This window comes from Lates calcarifer, linkage group LG5 (assembly GCF_001640805.2).
Source record: "Lates calcarifer isolate ASB-BC8 linkage group LG5, TLL_Latcal_v3, whole genome shotgun sequence".
Taxonomy (NCBI): Eukaryota; Metazoa; Chordata; class Actinopteri; family Centropomidae; genus Lates; species Lates calcarifer.
Window position 1 is genome coordinate 17,171,778 of NC_066837.1, and position 23,221 is coordinate 17,194,998.

Below are 23,221 nucleotides of genomic sequence, written 5' to 3' on the forward strand. Positions count from 1 at the left end.
TTAAAGCAGTAAATGCGGCATGTCATATTACAGCACAGTGGGCCAAAGGAATCATTTTACAGGCTGTTCTTACGTTTTTACAAAGATATGAAAATGACCACAAGCAGTACACGTCACACACGGAAAGTGTCCTGCAAAAAATAAAATGCTTTGCATTTTAATCTGTTTTAACTGACTGCTGGCTTTGTCCTCCACATAAAGAAAATGTGTCAGCAAATTCAAACTTCTGACAAGCGTAAATAATACCTTGTTAAAGAAAAAAGAAAAAGAAAAGAAAACATCATAGAAAAGTTGACATTATGAGGAAACGCAGTGTTTTTGCAGGGCACTGTTGCCACACATCAGCACAGTCGACAGATGAGTCCACGATGACATATGGGAGATTTAACAGGAAATAGATATAAGAGCATGCTAACGGCACAGTGTCAACACTCAAAAAAATGTGGATGTGTTTCCTGGACACATTAACCCCAAAACCTCCAATTCAAAGATCTGAAGAATTAAGATAGTATAGTGGTTAACATCCCCATGGTGAAGTGTGACTGTATAAAAATGATTTCTGCAGCATGTTCTGCTGAGTCTTTTGCACGCTGAATACCCTCCTCCTCTCAACTGCGGTAAATCTTTACAGAGGAAAAGAGGAGATTATTTTTAATGGAGCAGGCTTGTTTGTGTGTCCAGGAAATAAATCTTGGGACATCAATACAATCACAAGGACAGTGTGTGTGTGTGTGTGTGTGTTTGTATATACCCTATATGTATCGGACACAAGGAAACATTCAGGCATCCCTGGGCCTCTAGCAGGATCGTCGTTTACCAGGTAGGTGTCAGTAGCCTAAAAAAACAGAGAGATGGTTATTTAGTTAAAATTTGATGAACTTTGTAGCACAGTGATTTTGCCACAATATTAGCAACTCCTTTTATGAAGCAGATCTCAACTGTGTTTGGCACTATAAGTTGCCAGAAATTCTAGCATTTGCTATTTTAGCGGCTGCTTGAACCTCTTACTTTGTATGAGGTTCCAGTAAGAAGGACACACTTGCAAAAAATATTGAATATTAAAACATTTTAATCATTGAATCAGTCAGTATTTATTAAAGACAATGGTGTATCAGACATTTTCTGTTCTTTGACAAATGTTAAGCCATACTAGCCATTAAAAAAAACAAACAAAAAAAAAACAAATAAATTTGCTATTTCACAAGACTCTGAAAAGGTATTCAAATCTGGACAGACATTTGTGAGCAATCACGTCCTGAAATCACCCTGATCAAATGTGCAGTTTCTTGCTTCCTCTTTGTGACACAACCCTAAAGTGTACCTGTGCGCTGTGAGACAGTCTTATAACCCCTGCTTGTTTCATTTCTCCACAGAGAGAAAGCACCTGCTAACAACCCTTGCACTATACATCCCAAGCCAGACTGTCTGTAAGTACCAGTGTGTATGCATGCATGCGTATGCGTGTGTGTGTGTGTGTGTGTGTCTAAGTGTGCATTCAGGGAGCTTCATTTGTATTCTAAGTCAAGCAGGCAGGCAGGCAGGGTTCTGGCAGGGCCCAGAGCTGTGAAATGGGCTCTCCTTGCAGTTCTGCCGTTGATTGGATCAACCTATCCCACTCTACTTAGCCGAAGGGAGCCCAAATCCCACAGCCACTGTGCCGTTCTGTGAAATCCTATTTCATTTCACAACTTTAACGGATAAAAAACCGTGCACATGCGCTTATGCCAGCCCCAAGACCCCATGCCACATTTATTTAGCCGAACAGGAGCAGAGAGAAAACAGTGTCTCTGGTTGTGTGGAAACGTTTAAATGCGCACACTCACACATATAGTCTCGCCCTCTTGAAAATATAATCACCTGCACATATATACATTTTTTTTTCCACGCCCATGTGTTCTCTCGCCTTGCACACAAACACACGGCAACACACACAAGCACTTGCGCACACCAGCACACGTGCATGCCACTTACACAGACACACAGACACAAACCCCATAATAAGAGCCAGACATTGGCAGACCACACAGCCCTGAGTTGTGGTGAAAACAAAGGCTATTCATATCCTTCGCAATGAGAGGTCTGTACAGCTAACTCTCTTTCTCCCTCTCTCCCCCGTCTCTCCCCTCAGCTTTTTATTACAGATAATCTGCACTCGCAAACCTTCCATTTTTCTGCAATTGTGCGATTTCTAATCATCTTTATTAGTCCATAAACATGTTTTTTTTATTTTTTATTTTTAGTCTCTTTTTATTACAGAGGCCCTCGGCTCCTTATGGGGGCAACACAGTGCCCATTGTTGAGTCTCAAGAAGAGAATCAAGCCAGGAACGGAGTGAGAGAGGGCTGCTGATAAGACTGCAAAGCATTATGGGAATGGGTTAGCAGTGTCCCTCAGATGCACACACACACACACACACATTTACGTGCTGATGCACACACAAACACACACACACAAAAACAAAATGCAAACACTCAAAGTCTGCCAGGCCGCATGTGTCTGATAACGAGACGATGCATCTGATTGGCTAGCAGTCAGAATGATGGCCAGGATCCACAGCACCTGTGTGTGTGTGTGTGTGGGGGGGGGCGCACCAGCGCAAGCCGGCCGACTACCAGCAAGCAGACCACAATGCATCAGGTGTGCTGGAGCCTCTGCGATTGGCTCTCCCCAGCCAGAAACAGGGTCAGGTGCACTAGCAAGCCTCCTCTGATTGGTTGAGCCAGACCCAAAAAGCTGCGGGTGGGAAAAGGGCTGTTTTCATTGGCCGCCACTGCCTCATTCTGCTGGTGAATGGGTGTCTGGGTGGATGGCACTGGGACAACTGGTTCAACAGAGAGTGTGTGAGATAACATACTGACTATTTGAGAATATCTTTTGTGCATATGTAGCCCTTCATATACAGTACTAGTCATTCTCTAACTTGACCCGCAGAGCTCTTTGAAACCACGGAAAAAAACCCACAAAAAAATCAACTGTGCTCCAACAATAGATAATTTGCTCTAATTTCATATTAACCAGCCAAGAGAGAGGAATATAAATGTCCTCTTTATGTTGTCAGCCACAGAAACAGGTGTTGATGAACCGCAATCCCATTGTGCTACAGTGAATAACATGAAGCTAATGAATAGGCTAAGCTCTGTACCTGCCACTGGGGAGGCCAGAACATACTGACTCCCTTTGTAGTAAACCCCCCAAAAAAACTCCAGGCCCCCCTAACGCTCTCTCCTGCAGCAGTGTATGAATTATATATTGTACTATATATATAGAACATATGCCCAGCCCATATGGCCAGCCCTGAGCGAAAAAATCTCAAAGCCCTTCTTAATTAACATTTTAGAGGGAAGATTCGGAGGCGGGAGATTGAGTCAGTGACCTATTTGGAGTCCATCATCGCCCAATGCAAATGTGTTAATTGAGACAGATTTTCCCACTCCACAAATATGTGGAGTAGGGGATGTGATGGAGGATTTTTTTTTTTTCTTTTTTTTTTTGTCTGCACCATCTGATCTAAGGTAGGGGTATAGGATCTGTTTTAAACTGTCTTCCCTGCTGCCTCCACTGACAAAAGAAGACACTTCTCTTTCACTTTCTCCCTCACTATCTCACCCAGTCTTTCCTTGGCTGGCTCTCTATCTGTCTCTCTCTCTCTCTCTGGGTATATGTGTTGACGACCATATGGCCAAATTCTTTGGAGGTGAGATCTCCAAAACCTGCTCAGACACTCTCTCTCTCTCTCTCTCTCTCTCTCTCTCTCTCTCTCACACACACACACACACACGTGTGTATTTTCCCTCTCTCTCACACACACACACACACACCTCCACAGAGCTTTGTGTATGAAAGGCCCTGATGGTGGAATTTGTTCTCAGATGGCTCCATTTTAAAGCACATGAATGGCAACATATCAATGATCCTCCTCTCCATCTTTCTGTCTCTCTGCATCTCACATTAGCAGTCACACAAAAGCACACACACTCAACACACTACTTCACCACCTACACACACAAAAAAAAACTTACACTGCTCACACACCTGGTGCAGTGCTCTCCTTGGTTCCTGGCTCCTGCACAACCATCAACCACAACCACTATCACCACTGTCAATCCATCTTTAAAAATATATATATAATTATTATCATCATCATTGTGTCTTAAACATTTTTTTTTATCATCACGATTTTGGTGGCTGAAAAATAACGTTGCCAAGTTTAAGGCAAAGGATGAAAATGGGGGGGGGGGGGGAGAGAAACAGAGAGTGAGAGAGAAAGAGAGTCCAGCCAACCTGCGTGAGATGGCAACCACTTCAAAGACGCCGGGCCGCACCGGCGATCTGTTCCACGGTGTGTGAGGGGTGTATGAAAGGCAGAAATGGCCGCCGTGTGAGTCCCTGCCAAAGCTACCTCGGGGAGAAATGTTGGAAAAATACGATTTTTCACACAGCCATCTCAGGGGGGTGAGGGGGAAAACGGGGGAGAATAAGAAAGAAGATGAGAAACTGAGGGGCTGCATTAAAAAAAGAAGGATAGATGGATGGCTGAGCAGAGTGGGGCTAATTATTTCACTCCACTTGCGGGTCCTGAAGGTTTTGTTGGGTCAGAAGTACAGCCAAGACGCAGTGCTGAGGATTGCATTTGGCTTAATTGTGCAGTTGTGTTTAACACAATAGTAAATGCTGGGATTCTGGATAAGGCATGAGGCACTCGGTGTGAACAGTTTCTGTTAAGGAGGCCTGACTGCAGGAGGCAGGGATATAAAATAATTTCAGATGACTTAAGCAAAAAACATTCGACTTTACCTGGAAATTCAACCATCGTGTGTACATGTGTGTGGTTCAAATCAAAGGTGCTTACAGAGTATGTAAATCAGCTGTGTGAGGCGAAACATTTGAATGCCTCAGTAATACATGTGAAACTATGTCAGGCCTAACAATAGCTGTCCTGACTCCATGTCAAAAAAAATACGTCTTTTCACCACAACTGTTACGGTGAAACAAGTTTGAACAGAGCACACATTGAGACACACCCCAAGATTCTCTCAGCCTGGCACCTCGCCTGTCAACTACTGATCTTGCTCGACAGGCTAGGCTATGGACTGTGGCCTTTAGATAATACCATGCCAATTGTAACACTGAACTTCCCGGGCTGCAACATTTCTCTGTCACACTGCTCGCACCATACGCAGCCGCCGTACGCTGGGTAACCCAATGCCACTGGCACCCCTTTTCCCAACATGGATCTGTACTCCAGCTTTTTTTTTTTTTTTCTTAATGGCAAAACCACACTCAGTTAAGGCCCAGCCGCACTGGCTAAGTGCATTTAACAATGAGGTTTGGGCTGGTACAATCAGCCCTTTGTGTCACACAAGGACTGATCCATGGGGAGATTTTCTTGTGGTTATGGTTCTAATACAGCAGAGTTTACCACAAAGACCAGGAAGCATAGAGTTACATTACAAAAAACACACACACACACACACACACACACACACACACACACACGTGCACATACACACACTCAGAATGACTCAAGAAGGCAGTGTGTTGAGCTCATTTCAAAAGTCTCACCCACTTCCAACTCAACTGAAATGATACTCTAAAAATTTTTTTAATAACATGGTATAGTTCACGCCCACCTCCCTGCTTGGCACCAATAACAGTCTTGGCTTTTATTTGACTGACAGGTTCTGTGGTTGGCAGGTTTTCTCTGCAACAACCACAGCGCAACCAACTGTGAAATTACAGGCCTACAATCAAAACAAAATGAGGATTGTAATATCACTGCCAATTACAAAGCATTGTCTAATGGCGCGTTTACTTTAAGAAATATAGACACATAATTGAAGAGCTGACATCACTAATCACAAATTTGACCTGCAGTGAACTGCTAGAGGCCCGCATGTGTTGTTGTACAGGTATGACTGGATGACTGGATGCGTCTGCTGGGGCCGGCTAAGGCTTTTTGGCAGGTGACTCTATAATAAAGTTATGTAACACAGATATATAAATCACTCCAAAATATGCATCCGTATCCTGCTGTTGTGACAGAGCATGGGGACGATATGTCATTCATCTGAGGGACAGAAATCAAGTTGCTCCTGTGAAGTTGGTTGATGACAATAAATGAGTACAGGCAGACTGAATTAAACTTGTCACTGATGCTCTGAATAATACCACTGTACACAAAAAACCCCATTTGCTTATTGTTACTGACACTCTGAAACTGAAGTAAAACCATATGAATGATGCTGTAGAACACATCTGGCAAACCAAATGAAAATATCTTGTGTAATATATACAATAGTTTCAATAAATAAACAGGTCTAAGATATCCTTATGACAGGAGTTTTCACTTTCATAAGTTTTATTAGCTATTGCACAAATTTAGCTTTATTGCTTTGCTGTTTGCTTTTTTATTGTGCAGTGTATACTGTCATTATTGGCAAGACAATGCCATTGCCACATGCCAGTTCCACACACTGCCATTTCAAATCACATCCAGATAAAGTGCTTCAGTCTATATGAAATATTCCATTTTATTTTTAGGGTCCAACATGTTTAATAGATTGAGTATTCACCTGAGACTTGCAAGAGGGCTGTAGAACTGCTTTTATCTGTGCAACAGCATCTTTATTGACAGTGAAACTGTTTGGTCAGCTGCATTTAAAGAGCAATAGGAATACTGTCCTGTGAATAAAATTTTGAATGATTTCTGATCACCTGTACTGTGTTGTGTTTCTGTGTTACAACAAATCACCTTAGAATATATAATCGGGTCTTACTAAAAACCAAAAGCTAAAAAAAACAAACAAAAAAAAAAAAAAAAAAAAAAAACCCTCAACCCTCAACACAAGACAAACAGCCAAATTATGGTAGCTTTACTGTAATCTCTTGTGTTGATAATAAAAGAGCAGTTATAATGTAGATTAGAGTTTTAGCCCATTGCGATTTTAATTTTAGGCCATTATAATTCAAAAGCTTTGAAGTGCAGGATGACAGAGACTGTTTAATGTCAGGGAATCATGTTCTAGATAGCCATCTGATGCACTGAGAAAAAGCAATAAAAACAGTAAAACGACAATGATAACGATTTTTAAGTGGAAGGTTAGAGTGAATTATAATATTTCAAAAGAAGATCATTAGTTCATCATCATCCGAGCACAGATATTTCCTTTGATTTGCAGATCAGCATTAAATGCTGCGGAGGCGCTCTTATTCATCCTGCGCGCTATAAGCAGCACTCTCAGCACTTGTTCTGGGGGCACAAAGACGGTCTGTGTGTCACCTCACCTCCCCACCCCCTTGTAGTCGCTATAAAGTGTCATCAACTACGCAAATGAAGTGTCCATTGATTATTTAAAAAAAAAAAAAAAAACGGCAGCCACCTCAGACAGAAAAGACACAAGGTGGAGGACGGTGCAGCAGCCCTGCGCAACACGGGCTCACAGGCTATAAGATGCTCGCAGAATATCATCATCCTCATGATAATGATGACAATTATAAATACCGCCCACGTGCTATCTCTATATACCGGCCTGTCAGCTCTCCTCAGTCGGTGGCCGCATGTGTGTTTTATTCTGTTTGATCTGAGCAGCGCAGGAAGATCTGCCTCCACTTTGTCAATCGGTGTCTACAGGGCCACTCAAACGCCTCTGCAAACAATTCAGCCTGCACGTTGTTAACCCATCAGAGAGGGTAAATTGATTTAAATGAGGAGACAGATTTTTGTTCATACTACACCAGAAACATAATCATTACAGCGTTATTGTGTCTTTGAGGAGGGTTTAAGGATATTACACGTGCAAGGGGGAGCAAGAAAGGTGCAATTCACAGGAAAACAAGCCTTTTTTTTAGACTTAAAAAATGCAAAGCTGCGTTAAAATACACGGTTGAGGAGCAGGAAACATGGTGCAATCAGCATATTAAATGTTTTTCAGAATTTGGTCAGTCAGAGTTTATATTATTCATAATTATCAAATTTGGCAAGCAAGGTGCTTATACTTCTACACATAACACACACATCTCTCTCTCTCTCTCTCTCTCTACACACACACACACACACACACACACACACACACACAGGTGTGTTGTATCGTCATCTGTGGCCTCACCCACTCCTCAGCCAAATCTACCTCCTCCTGAATCCAATAAAGTTCTGCTCTTTTACAAAAGAAATTAAAAGGCTAAAGATAATACTAATAACTGCAGGGATGCGGTTAAACAACATGCAGTGTTTGGTTTATTTTCAGTCCTATAGACTTTACCCTATAGACCCAACAGAGGGGAACTATTGAGTTACACAGCACGTACCATTGTAGCGTGGGGAGATCTGCCAACCCTCTCAATGCCCCATTTTCCTTTAAAAGTTCAGCTTCCAAAAAAGTGAGAGAGGGAGTGAGGGCTGAGGGAGGAAGACTTGGTCTCTTCGCTGTTGCCGGAAGCAAAAAAAAAGGACCTTTAAACAAGTCGGCCTTAGGCCCAGATAGAAAAAAAACACGCTCTTTCAAAAGTGGGTCCACTCTGCAAGAGATAGGAGGAAAAGAGGACAGCAGCTCCGAGCCCTCCGTCTACGGCTGTTTGGCCTCAGATGCGCCCATGTCCAGCAGCAAGAAGTCAGGGAGACGGTCTGCGTCAAAGTCCCGAGGTGCGTCCTTTCAGCGGCCAAACTTGTCCAGCAGATTGGGAGACGCTTAAAAAACTCCCCCCGAAATAATATTAATAACGCGATAAAAATTAATGGACGGGAGGGGTGATGCAAAGTAAGTTTTGTTTATGTATATATATTTTTTTCTGTGTGCAGCCTTTGCAGTCGGGCAGCTTCTGTCTCCAAAACGTGTCCAAAAGCGGCTGTCTCCTGCGCCGCGCGTCCGATCTGTTTTACCCTCGTATCTCTCTCTCTCTCACACTCTCTCTCTCTGCTCTCTCTTGTTCCAAACACACACAAACACGCACGCACACGCACACACACACACACACACACACACACACACACACACACACACGCGCGGAGTTACACACAAAAACGGGGGGACACCCCGGGTCCCTCGCCGCCTCCTCCTCAAAGCTGACGAGATGAAAGAGCAGCTCGGCGTTTTTTCGCCTCTTCAAATCGCTGCAGCCTCGCCGATATAACAGCAGAATGCCTGCACAGCGCACACGTCGTCAGTTCGTCGGGGCTGCGGCTTCTTTCAGCGGGGGGCTCCGGATCGCCTCGGTGCGTTAAAAAAAAAAAAAGGGAAGCTCCTCCGTGCGCTCCGGCAGCAGCAGCGGCGGCGGCGGCAGCGACAGATAGCCTTTAACGCTTCCGTTCCCAAAAAATACCAGCCACCGAACAGCTCACCTCACCAGCGTGTGCGCCCTGTTTACACACGCACACACACACACACACAAATAATAGACGGGGAATTAGGGCAGTTGTTTACAGTGACGGTGGGGGCCAATGCTTCAGCCGGCAGCGTCGAACTGGTGGTGAATTATTAGGTGAATTATTAATAAAGCGAGCGGTGTGCAGTCTGTCGCGGAGAGAGCGGAGCGGCCAGGGGAGCAGCTGGGGCTTTAGGAGCATTAGGAGGACCAGGGGCTAAATCACGGATGGCGGGGGATTATGGCTGCACTGGCTCCTACCTACCGCCTGCATGTACTGTAAGGTTTCAGAGTGGCACTGTGTGGGCACGACCCGAACTGCTTCCGAGTTTGAATTCCGTAGCTTTCAATGTTAGAATCTGCAGCAAAGATCAAACTACAAAAATAAGGTCAACAGGTTCATCTAAGGGGAAAGAAGTCAAGTGGAGCAGATCACATTCGATATATTTAAAAAAAAAAAAAAGTCACGAATCCAAAGGTATTTAGTTTATATGAGCAGGTTCAGAGAGTTTACTGAGAGGGCAGAACTTACCATTATAGGCTTGGCAGAGTTGTGATACACAAATGAATTTAAATGTATTCTGTAAATGATGCGATTCACAATGATGGCAACACAGGGAATTTTGCAAGCGTTAACTTTAAGGCTGTGAAACACTTCACCAACAAAGATTTACAGTCACAGTGTCTCCCAACAGAGTGACGCAGTGAAGCAACAGGATTAAAAGCGACTGAGATACGACATATTGTAAGCCATAAAAGATCTGACTTTGGGGAAATAACTCAAGAACTATTAAAAAAAAATACATTTTTTTTTTTTTAAAAAGAAAGCACTCATTGTGTTTTTTGGAGTGGGGGGGAGTAGAGGCCTACACCAGCAGCAGCAGCCAGGACCAAAAGATCAACAACAGACAGACAAGAGTAAAACACATGTGGACATGCTCTGATTATTTAGGGAAAAGGCCAAAAAAAGGGGTGGGGGTTGGGGGGAGTTCAAGACGTCAGTGGTGTTTCAAATGAACAAAGTGAGTCATTTTATGGAAGCTGTGCATCCTGTCCTGGAATTAAGAATATATTACGTTTAGCCACTCTGCTGAATGAGGCCAACAGGACTGTAGGACACCGTGCCGCCCAGTGTGAGGATATGCACAAAGAAAACAGTCTCTCAAAGATTAGAAATAATAATAATAATAATGGAAGATAAACGTGATTTCATCAAAACCGAGGAAACACCACAGCAATTTTAGAAATCATGGTGACATGAGAAATCAAACGCTTGTGCAGCTCTTGGCACTGCACCCACAAGCAACAATTCTAAAATTTAAAATCCATCCCATAATGTTTCTCGCCTGGTTTCATGATCAAAATGTCAAATGTCAGGCTTTACATGACAAATATAAGCGGTTGGTTTAAATAAAGACCACATAAAAGATATTTTTGGTTGTTGCTGCAGATGAACGAGCCGCTGCTGATCCTGATTGTCTGGATAAATCAGCACTGAGTTTCTAAAATCAGTTTGTTCTCAGTCGTCCGTGTGTCGTTATCTGTCTCTTTTTAAAATCAGACGTCTACTGACATTCCTCCAACATGACGGCTCATCAATAATTAAATACTGACCTCCCCACACATTTGGCCACATCAATAATTCATCTGTAATTGAATTTATGATTTAAGTTTTTCGTTCAGCCTAATTTGGATGATTCAATTTAACAAGGAAGTCTGTCTGTGCTGTGTTGACAGTGTGAGGCTTGTTTTTTAAAGTTTTTTTTTGGTAAGAGAGGCCCCAGTGGTCCCTTCACTCAACAGCATGTGAGATAAAATTTATAGTTTGTGTTGGTGTCCTAGTCTAAATGTTGTTTAACATGGAAGCCAATACAGACTCTTTAATTACAAACTGATTTTGTTCAATAGACTGCAACAAAAATACAAATAATGTAGAAATACAGTAAATACAGTTGACTATAAGTCACTTCCTCAGCAAGTCAACTTCATTCTGCAGACTTTCACCCGCCCATTAACAGCTGTTTGTACTGAAGTGAGAGATATTGTCCTTTATTTCGATTTAATTCTCAAAATTAAATTCTACACTAATTTAATTAAATTTTTAAAAGTTACTTCAAATGTCAGTGTGCTCAAATGTGACTCTTACGAGTCTTTTTTGTGACACACATTATCTCAAAAATCATCAAATTTTGATTATACTAAAAACATTGTTTTTAAAATTCTTATTTTATTTTTTAATGAACAGAGGTCATTATCTGAGACATGAAACAAACCACAAGTTACTGCAGTGACATGTGACAACGCTGGCAAGGCGAGCTGTCACTTATAATAATAATGAAATAACTGAATTGGCGAAAGGCTGAATGAAATGAAATATCAATATACTTATACAATTAAGTGTTATTTTAAAAAAAGAACAGAATAATCATAAAAGGAACGTCAGTAATAATAATAAAAATAACAAATAATAATAATAATAATAATAATAACAACAATAATAATAGCGAATAAATAGTCTGATTTGAAATTCTTCAGGGTTTGATGATTAATTGATTGAATGACATATCAGCCCCAAGCGGTAGTATAATATTCACTGTTTATACCATGACCTTCTTAAATTTGTCTTTTTCATTGTGTTTGAATATTAATTCTGGTGTCTTTTTTTCTTTTTTCTTTTACAGATGCTGCTGAGTGGGAAGCTCACACATGCCCGACGGCCTGTTTGGAGGATGACCAGTTGATTGGAAAAACACCAGAAACTGCCTCTAAACCCTAAATAATCCCGCGACATGATTTTTTTCTCAACCCTTAATGAATTTACAAATAACAGTACAGTCTGACCGCCACTGCGCGCTCAGCACCACCAACTATTACCATCACAGCCCGAAAGTTGCAGGAGGCCAGACTGATTTTTTTTTCTACAAGTCTCAGGTAATTAAACTGCCTCTGAAAAATGGAAATAAAATCGAGCAAACGTGTTTCTGGAACGAAAAAAATAGTAGCTTGGTTTTATAGTTGCTCAGCGTAAAATCGAAAATATCGTTTATTAGCATGATAATGGGACGGATCAAATGTGCAGCGCAAAGCTTTTTTTTTAAGTAAAGGGCATTTTGGAAATGACCTAAAATATAAAAAACTTCAGGAAAAAGACGAGTGTATTTACCTGCAAAACACCTCTGTAATAAGAAAAAAAGAAAGATCAACACGTTGTCAAGTCAATTATAAAGCCACGATCGCCAAATAGTTTATTAGATGGAATTATATAAAGGAATTTCAAAATATCAGGCCCATAATGAAAACGGAATTACACTCCGGCTACAACCTGATGAGCATTAAAATGTTTAATAGTATTCATAAAAGCGCGATATAAGTCTTAATTATTAAAGTACGGAATCAAAACTGTTGCTTGATAAAACGTGCAACCTGTGTGATTCACAACCTCCAAAAGTCTGATCCCCGTCAAAAAGCAAACGGCCAAATTCTTTGAAATGAGCTCATTACAAATCTGTACACTGGATCATTAATGCTACATAGAGGAAACCCGCTTGCATTTGTCTATTAATGTGGCTTAAATAATAATTTATACTCTCTCATCCTGATGCTGATGCACCATATGTTTGTAGCAGCTGACCTCCTTTAAACCAGGCAGTAATTCCCATGTTTTTCTTAAAATAACTTGAAAATGTGGACTGCTGGTCCAAATCTAACTTGATTTCCCTAAAAACTACTTTGTTTATGAAATCAAAACTGTCTCAACCAGTATTTTATGGAGAGAGGGGAGATAATAATAAAATAACTAATTATTTTTGTCATAAACCCTTGACCTATAATATTGAAACAAAATAAAAAAGGAGCCACCCCACAGAAAAGTTAATGTGTTTTGTTCCTTTTCAGTGTTTCTTGGAAGAAAACATGAAATATTAAATCTAGAAAATGAAAATAAATTCAGCTGATATGCTCCAAAAGTTAAAAAACAAACTGTAGGAAATTTGCTGGCATGCCCCGGCCCTAATCATGTAAGGCAAACTATAAGCGTCAATTAGGCTGAGCTTTGGGTTAATGAAAGCCCTGAGCGGTGTGTCTCACCACAGCCCCCTTAACCAGCCATTACTGCAGACCACAATGGCTCTGATACCACGCTGTTTTAAGACCCAGCATTATGTGGGCAATAAGTTCTCTAAACCTCACTGTGTGAGAAGAGAAGAGAAGGGCACATTGTGGGATCAGGCAGGCAAAGTTCAGACAACAAGGAAGGAGTTTTTCTAAATCCTAAATTCTCATCTGTAAACCCCCAAAACGAATCATTTTTACTCCAAATTACAAGTTTTAGATCGAGGGCAGGAATACAACTGCAAGCCATGAAGCTAATTATCAGATAATACTATAAATTACCGGACAGTGGATGGCACTGAGGTTAATTGTTGCAAATATCCAAGATGGACTTGGCACTGAGGCATGTTTACAAGTTAAGCGGCACAAAGGAAAAGAGGCACAAGCCATGAAATAGAGTCTGCAATCGAGGTACACAGCCGTATAAACTTCAATCAACAGGTACGTGTTTTTATCAAGGAAATGAGCAAACACTGAGGTGTATAATAGGGATAAGAATATGAGGATATGTTGAATTAGTGTTAAGTAGATACAGAGAATAATCTGGCTGAGTAAATGAAAAATCAGTCAAACAGATGTGTGATACACCTGTCTAAGAAGTAGTAACACAACATAAAATAACTCTCTAATGAGTGATTATTTATTGATTATTACAAAAGGTGATGATGACAATGAATCGAAAGCAATATAACCCAGGGTGAGCTAAAGCTGAAATAACAACAACAAAAGAACCTACATTGTCAGAAGTGCTAAATAACCTTGGTGAAACAAAGACATTCATTCAGTCTAATTTCACTGTGCAAAAGAAAAAGGCAGCTCAACTCGGCAACTTCGGTGTTACTTACAAAATTCAATTCAATTCAATTCAATTCAATTTTATTTATATAGCGCCATATCACAACAACAGTCATCTCAAGGCACTTTTCATATAGAGCAGGTCTAGACCGTACTCTTTAAAATAGGTATTTACAGAGAGAGACCCAACAAATCCCACCATGAGCAAGCACTAGGCGACAGTGGCAAGGAAAAACTTCCTTTTAAGAGGCAGAAACCTCGAGCAGAACCGGACAATGTAGATATTCTAATTACAAGAAACTACATGCTATATGCACACACACCAGCAATAAACAAAGTCACTCACAAAAACGACAAATGAGCAATCAAATAGATATGGAGAAATAAAAGACAGCTAAAGATAGCGGAGCGTCATTTCAAAAATTTGACTGCACCGCTACTAAGTGAAACAGACGACACAAATAAAACTCAAAGGCCTCAGTCCTGCTGCCACTCTTCCAACTAAAGTGCTTCACTCTGACTGCTGGCTGTAGCACTACTGGCATCTACTCCCAGTCTGCTCTCACTGCCCTTATGCTGCACCGAAATCAGGCGGTATAATGAAATACTCTCGGCCTTATACAAAATATACTCTAAACCAAGACCATATATCAGACTCAGTGGAACTATTTTTTCCCCCCTCTACAATCTTCATTCCTCTCCCCGCTGAAAAGAAATGGCCCGGAGAATTCTGCGTCTCCATGCGAGAAGTGCAATAAGCGGTGGAAAGGAAAGGGGAAAAAACAAGGCTCTTTTTGTCTGCGGCGGCCGAGGTTTTATCCCTGCATTGCCGAGTGTTGTCTAGCATTACAAATCTCAGCCCTGGCCTGGATGGACACAGGAGGGCTCTGCTGGCCCTGCACCACTCTGTCTGCATCCTTTACGCTCTGCCATGCAAATAAACCCAAATGAGAGAGCAGCTGAGGGAAGAGAAGCGGGGTGGAGATGGAGGGTTGTTGAAGGGGGGGTAAAAAGATGGTAGGGAAGGAAGGAAGGGAAACGAAGGAAGGGTGAAGGATGGGATGGCTGCAAAGAGGAAATAAAGAAATGTATGTGGCGAGGAAGGGAGGAAGGAAATAGTTGGTCTGAAGTAGTTGCGCGGGGACAAAAAAAAAAAAAGGGTGAAGTCTGTGTGTGTGTGTCTGTTTGTGTGCAAGACGGAAAGAGAAAAAGAGCGGGTACTAACCGGCCTTTGGAGGGGTGAGGAATGCCCGGCCCTGGCACAGGAGAATGGGATGGAGGGTGGAGTATGTTCACATTGCTGCTGCCAGCCGAGCACATTCCCTCAACAGAGTCATGGAGACTTTTTAACCTAAAGATTTTGAAGCAGCAGCAGTTTCCTTTGGGAGAGTTTTCCCACTGGGTTACAATAATGCAGGTCTTAAAATGTAGGTCTTAAAAAGGCCTCTAAATTTATCCCAGGTGAAGCTGAAATAATCTGCTCAGGTCTTTTTTATTCTATAGTTGGCAACAGAGATAAAGAGGAAATTTAGAAAGAGAGTGAGGGAGGGGTTACAGGCAACAAAGGTCCCCAGAATCAACGAGGGAACATTGTGATTATGGTTTGTCCCTTTGACCACTATATGCAAAGGGATGGCCTGAACAATATGCTTTTATTTTAAGCTGTACCATCCTCCTTCTGGAAGGGTGACCCCCGCATCACACACACATATACACATACACACACAAACACATGTCCTGATGAGTAAGAAGGCTTTATCAAGAAAAAAAAGGAAAAGAAAAAGAAATGGTATGGGAAAAGAAATGTTTTTTTTTTTTCAGCCAAATGCACAGATTTATTTAATATTAAAATAATTTTTCAATTCAGTTTACATCAAAATACTTGTCCTCTCAAGGGACAATTTGAGGCTAGCGAGTTTGCAAACAGAAATACAAACAATTCATTAACACTCATAATAATCTAAAAATGCTAAATATGATAAGTCTGACAATATTATGACAGCCTATGACGACGCCACAAGGCACATTATGTCAAAAGAACGCAAAAAGTGCATTTCCTACATTTTATACCCAAGGAAAACTGACCATCTTTTGTACCACAACTGTCCACAAGTCCTACGGAAACAGGTTCCTGATGGCTTTAAGTACTAATAAAGGATGTGTGTGGTGTTACTAATTATTCCATATGCATCTTTGAGGACTTGTTCTTTAGTGAGGGATAAAATCTTTTCAATTTCCTTTTCAATTCAATTTACTCAAGTGAAGGTACTTGTACTATGCTTGATGTTTACTCAACTACATTTTGAATAGCTTATAAAATCTGATGTTTTGTTGCAGCTAATAGCCAATAGTTACAACTAGCTGCACCTTGACTAAATGTATCAGAAATAATAATTCTAAACATAATATATAATAATGTAACGCTGATACGGGTCATTCTCCTGTTTAATGAGTAGTTTTATTTTTGACATGTTAAGTAAATTTTTATAATAGTATTTCTTTACTGTCACACAAGACTATATTCATTCATTATCTTTTTGCTGCCTTTACTAAAGTTAAGGATTTGAATACTTCTCCCACCACTGTTAAAGAGCACTTCTATACTTTCACTGCTTTGTTAAACTATGCATTTGACAGTGAGAGGTAAAAGACAAAGGTTATCATGAGCCAGAGTCAAACCAGTAAGATCAGGAGAATGTGGTGTGAAGTACGTGCTGAGCCGTTTGCCTTTCTGAAGAGAGATCTCAGCTTTCCAAGAATTTTGCTGTGACAAGCGTAATGTGTGCATGTGTGCTTTAGTGTTTTGGTAAGTGCAGTGGTTTATCAATGGCTGACACTGGGCTCAGCTTTGATAACACACACCACACACGCATGCAGAGTTTAACTGATAACGCATACACTCAGTTGTGAATCAGATATTTTGTCTCCGCAAAAACGTGGATGGCTCACATGACAACAATGATGTTATTATTAATATCACTTTGAGCTGAAACTATCAGTCGATTAATCGATCTACCGTAAATTAATGCGCAATTACTTGATAATCGGTTAATTGTTTCAGTCATTTTTCAAGCAAAAATTTGACTAAAAAAAATCATTATCAATCATTAATAAACATAATCATTAGTTGCAGCCCTATTATTATTATTATTATTATTATCATTATTAAATATTGGTCAAATAGGATACTACAGCAAATACAGCTTATTTTAAAAGGACACAATGAGACAGACACACACACACACTGCAGTTTGTATCTGTGTGAATATGTGTCTGTGTTCCCTCTGAAGCAGGCAGATACTCCCTCACATCATTCCTCTTTGTGTCATAAACAGTTAGCAAACGTGACCTGATGTGAGGTCACCTAAACTGCAGCACACACTGGCTGTCATTGTGTCTCTGTGTCCCCGCCCACTCTGCAAGTGGGGATGGCTTTCAGCACCGAGTGGATTTGTTCTGGGCCGGGCAGGTCAGTGGCGGGTGCAGTGTAAAAGTTAGTTAGTTTTATGTTTGTGTGTATGTGTGGGGGCGTGGGGGGTGGGGGCTAAGAGAGGGTGGCTGAATGGAGGTTGTGTGTGTGAGTGAGTGTGTTTGAGTGTGTGTGTGTGTGTGTGTGTGTGTGTGCTCCCCCAGGAGAAAAGAGGACTCCTAATCTGTTTTCCTGGCTCTTCTTTAAAGGGAGAGCAAGACACACTAGAGGCTCCCTCTGATCTGCTGCCCCATCCATCCCTCACTTTCTCTCTCTCCTCCATCTCTCCTTTCCTCGCTTCCATCATCTGTCTCTCGTTCCCTCTGCTTTTAGCCCTCGTTTTCTCGGCCCCCCGTCCCTATGCTCTCTCATCTGTTGTGTTGGCCCGCTCTGGTCTTTGTATGGCGACAGCCCCCATCTCCAGATACTGCCTAAGAGCTCTGATTCCACTTAATCACTCAGTTTTTTATTAGTTTTCCCTCGCAGGGTATTTTGTGTTCTGAATTGCGTTTATCTATTATGCTGTTTCAGATTTATTGCTTTAGGAGGCAGACTGTGTGGCACACTACCCACCAATACGGTACACGATGCTGTGATCTCTCTACGTCTGCCCCTCTTTATGCCTGTCTGCTTTCATCCCTTCAAAATTAAATGAACAAATACACAAGTAGAGCACCGTGCCACACTCACTCACAACTCCTCTCGTACTTTTTTGTATTCTTTTTTTTTTTTTCATTAGTTTTGTTTTATTGGGCGTCTCAAGCACTCAACTGCATTTATTTAGAATGCAGTAAAGACCACAGGGGAAGAGTATGTGGCACCAGTTCCTCGGATGGTACTCTACACTCAGATCCATCTGTCCTGGCATCTTTTATTCCTCATTGCTTTACTTTTCCAGTTCCAAAATATAAATGAAAGTCACAGGTATGGTTCCCTCTGCAAACACAGATGTCTGTCTTTAAATTAATTTTTTAGTAATTTGCAGGATATTTAGAGTGGCTTAGTGGCGACTGTGGCACCTTTAAATCACATTGTGTTCTAAATATACTGTTTATTATTCCTTCATTAATTGAGCGCTATTGACAATTTTTAGCAAACCAACACGAACGCTCGGGGTCATTTTGTTGCCACGGTTTTGCACTGCAGTCTGAAGCATTTATTTCTACTTAATTAGGAGACATGGCATGCATACTCAAAATATTTTGCCCCAAAATGGCGGTATACCATCCCGGCCCTCCATTTTGTTCTGTCAGTGGATTGAGTCTGGATCCTGCACCTGACTTGTTGGACCAGTGTTTGCATTTGAAAATACCCTCTCTCCATGCCCCACTGTTACTATGCACCTCTCCTCTGGTTACTGGTCACCATGAGTGCCGTTAACCCGCTGCACCAATCGGACGGCGCCGTCTGACTAACATTCCCTCCTTCTCCTTTCTGCTTCCAGGGGCTTCCTGTGAACGGGGGGTTGGGGGGGGGGACATGGGCGCTGGCCATCACCTCGACCGAATCCAGAACCAAATGAGAGAGGGAGACTCAGAGAGACAGACAGATAGAGTGAGACAGAAAGAGAAACACTAAGTGAGAGTGAAATTAAGAATTATGATTATATACTGATAATCAAGACAAAGCACACGCTGGCCATATAAAACACGACAACTCCATTTTAGGATGAAAACAAGAAAGAAAAAAATGAATATTCATGACCCTGTCCCTCCCATCCAAATTCAGCACCCTCCCTCCCTCCCTTCCCACCCAAATCCTCCCTCCTCCTCACTTCCTCTCCCCTCCATTGGGTGGCAACACTTGGTAGGGCACATGGTGAGACAGCTGTTGCAGGGCAACATGGGCATCTGTGGTGCTACGCAGAGGAGAGGAGATAGTGCGAGGGGTGCGGGGGGTGTTTCTAGGGGGTGCAGACGGCATCGAGAGATGAAGATAGTATCCCGTCTATGCCCTGTGCACATATGTGCTTGTGCTTGAGCGTGTCCTAAAGTTTCAGGGATTATTATTGGATCTATGGAGAGAGGTGGAGAGGCATTTTAGGGACAGACAAGAGAGAAAAAGAGAGTAAGAGGAAGGAAAAAGGAGAGACATAATCTTTTCTTTTTCTGTGCAAAGCTGTGGATGAAAAGTAGCACCTGTCCTCCAAGCTATGACAGAAATGACATTAGCATAAGAACACTAGGATGGACCGCTCCAAGACTGGAGTTAGTGCCTTCAACATCCAGACCCTCTATGACACACACACACACACACACACACACACACACACACACATCTCCCTGTCTGCATGTCATTCTGTCTTTCTCACACACACAGATGACACCCCACCTCCCTCCCTCCGCACCTTTCTCTTCAGAGGGAATGGGCATTTTCCCAGGGTTATTATCACATGCCAGGTGCCCCCACCCCACCCTCCTTCATATATATATACACACACAAACACACACACACCCATGCATTTTACCCCCCCATCTTTTCCCCTGTTCCTCTCCCCTCCTCTCTCCAGCACCTACCACACACCCTTGCCATTTCTCTCTCCCCAAAGCGCCAGTGCAGCCCCACCTCGCGGTGCCAAAGTGGGCAGCCTCTGCCTTGGCGTTGCCTGGGCCTTCTGGTGCCCTAGATAGCTGCGTGAGTGTGTGTGCATGTGTGTGTGTGCGTGTGTGTGTGTGTGTTTGTGAGCACACTGGCCCGGCTCTGTGCGGACACAGCCAGCCCTTTAAACTGTGTCAAGGCTCCAGATGCTGGGAGAGACTCGGATTAACACAGGCGTTTGTATGCAGACACATACGCCCAAACAGACACACACAAAATAGTCTGTCAGCCCATATATTGCATCATACTTCAAATGCTTTTTGTGTTACATGTTTTGACCAAAGCCTGAGAGAGACTTAGACAGAAAAATAAAGTATGACAAAGACAAAGTAAGTGTACCTGCTTCAATATTCATCACAACAAATTCACTTTTAAAGCAGCACCATATCAGCTTCCCTCTAAACCTACAAAAACCCTCTTTTATGACATTAATAAAATGCAGGATCACACACTGAAATGTATGAGATGGGATACAAAGGTATCAGAGATCCTATGGCGAACCAACAGACCCTGGCAGTGCTCTGAGATGATGTACTGATGCCAACGCAGCACCTCAGAGAGTGGATTTGGATTAGGCAGACAGAGAAAAGGACCTCGGAGACCTGACATACACACACACCCCAGTGTCCGTACACTAGCCCTTTAGCAGCATGCCACTACCCTGAGGGCATGAATGCACACACACGCACGCACACAAATATGCAAAGACACACACGAATACCGACCAAGTGTCCACCTACTGTTTCTTTAGTGGCGTGCCACTACCCTTAGGGGATGCAGATCTACACACACACACACACACACACACACACACACACCAAAAAATATATTCACACAAACACAAACCAGCATGCACATTCCACTGGTGATTCTGACATCACTGCAACTGAACGAAGTGAATAGGACAGAAGTGATGTGAATGATAGCGAATTACCAAGACAGTCCCCCACAAACTAGCAAAGGCTACAGACTGCTAATTACAAGTATGCAAGCATGTGCGTCCAAGTGTGTGAGAAAAAGAGAGGGTAAGTGAATGTTTTCTTCCAGTGTTCAGCATATCTCTCTCCCTCTCTCTCTCTCCCTCCCTGTGTCTTGCTGAGCAGTAGTTATGGTGCCAGTTATGGAGTGTTTGCCATAGCAGGGAGCTGCCTTGGCACGGTGCCCTAATTTAGGGGAATTAAAAAGCACTAGACAGGCCCCTTTGTGGCACCGTGCGCCCGCTTTAATCTCCCCACGCCTCAGCGGGCACCCACAGCACCAGGAGTGGGCACCGTGCCCACATGACCCCAGGCAATATGGAAATCGCCACCAAAAATCCTAACTAAGCGCCGAGCCCTGCCCCTAGTGCACGGTGTACACAGTACACACAGACATGCGCAATGCGAGGCTATCTCACACACACACACAAACACACAAGGTGCAAGAGGGACAACACCCAGTTCACAATGGTGCTTTGCACACTATACTCACTCACACACACTTACACATATGATTAAAAACATGAAAAAGTAATTGCAGGCTGTTCACGTGTACACAATCACACCACTGAAATACACACATGCAAAAACCACACATAGGTGTTTCCAAAGGCCATGGGGGCATGAAATCAAATGCTCCTGCTGTTGTCCCTGTTGGCACACATGCCAGCATGCACACACACACACACATGCACATTCTCTTTTCCACTCATCCAAAGTTGGTGTGTGTTCTCTTTGAAGTGTAGGTGTGTGTAATGCTTGTCATGAGGTCATCCATCAGGGCTAATGAAACTGGCAGACCCTGACACTGTCTCACTGGGCAGCACCGCTGGCGCCGCAAGCTAACTCAAGGAGAAATGGACTGATTTAATTACACGGCGAGGGCACACGAGCACACACATGTGAACGCACCTGCACGCTCGTGCACAGAGAGACAAACATTCGCACACAGGCACTCTGCATGTAGGTACACAATCATGAGTAAAAATGCAATCACATACATAAATACACACATTAAAAAAAGCCAAATGTTAGAGAGGGTGCACACACACAGCTCACACCACTCCATCAAATATTGCCCAACACCACGTCATGCCAGCTAACACACTGGTGCAAACTTTTATAGTAGATTAAAAAAAGTGTGAGCATGGATATGGTTAACCTTTTCTGATAAACAGAACCCAGTGAACCATCATAGTAATGATAAAGTACGGTATGGTAAAGTGGACTCATCATTGCTACAGCAAAATTCACTGAAGGCACCATTAGCAAGCTAGCTGCCCCTCCTCACTGCAGGTTCACAATGTTCCCTTTCCCTAAAACAAAGACCCACTTTGGCCCTGGAACAGGACGCACTAACATCCCTCTCTCTCTCTCTCTCTCCCTCTCTTTCCCCAGTTCCTCTTTCCCTCCTCACTCTCTCTCCCCCTCTCTCTCTCTCTCTGTCCATTTGTCTCCCTACTGGTTTCACTTAATAAGCTTCAAAGGTTTCTGGGCAACGTGGCTTTCAAAAAAAAAAAAAGTTACCATGGCATTTTTTTGGCACACAGCATCTTCCCTCTTGCTGAGGATATGGGGTTGCCATGACATCGGTGGGCACCTTATAAAGCATACAATTGTGTATGTGAGTGTGAGTGTGTGTGTGTGTGCATGTATGCAATGGACATCTTATGTCAATTTCAGCTAAATGCTTAGACACTGGTAGGAAACCCAGGACAGCGGCAACTTATGCTTACAGACAACTGTATTCCCCAATACACACACTATTCTGCTCTCTTCTATTCTATTGGCTGATTAGAACATATATTAGAGAATACATTAAAATGTTCAGCTTGAAAGTTTGCATTTAATCTTACCGTTTCAGCGCTTTTCAAACTGTATATATGTGAACATGGAATAAAAACATAGCATAACA

General features: G+C 42.4%; 1 protein-coding gene across 13 annotated transcripts in view; it reads right to left on the bottom strand.

Annotated features, from left to right (window-relative positions):
• nfixa (nuclear factor I/Xa) overlaps positions 1 to 23,221 on the bottom strand; it is a 135,668-nt gene that overhangs the window by 101,580 nt on the left and 10,867 nt on the right. For 2 of the 13 annotated variants that reach the window (XM_051070677.1, XM_018664962.2), the window contains exons 1-2: positions 8,305 to 9,266; positions 752 to 835 (exon numbers count right to left, since the gene is read on the bottom strand). In XM_051070677.1, the coding sequence (XP_050926634.1) occupies positions 752 to 835; positions 8,305 to 8,307 (87 nt within the window). In that variant the 5' untranslated portion in view covers positions 8,308 to 9,266. Of the gene's footprint in view, positions 1 to 751; positions 836 to 8,304; positions 9,272 to 23,221 lie in introns of those variants that run through there. The other 11 variants (XM_018664970.2, XM_018664971.2, XM_018664968.2 and 8 more) reach the window with 10 other exon arrangements.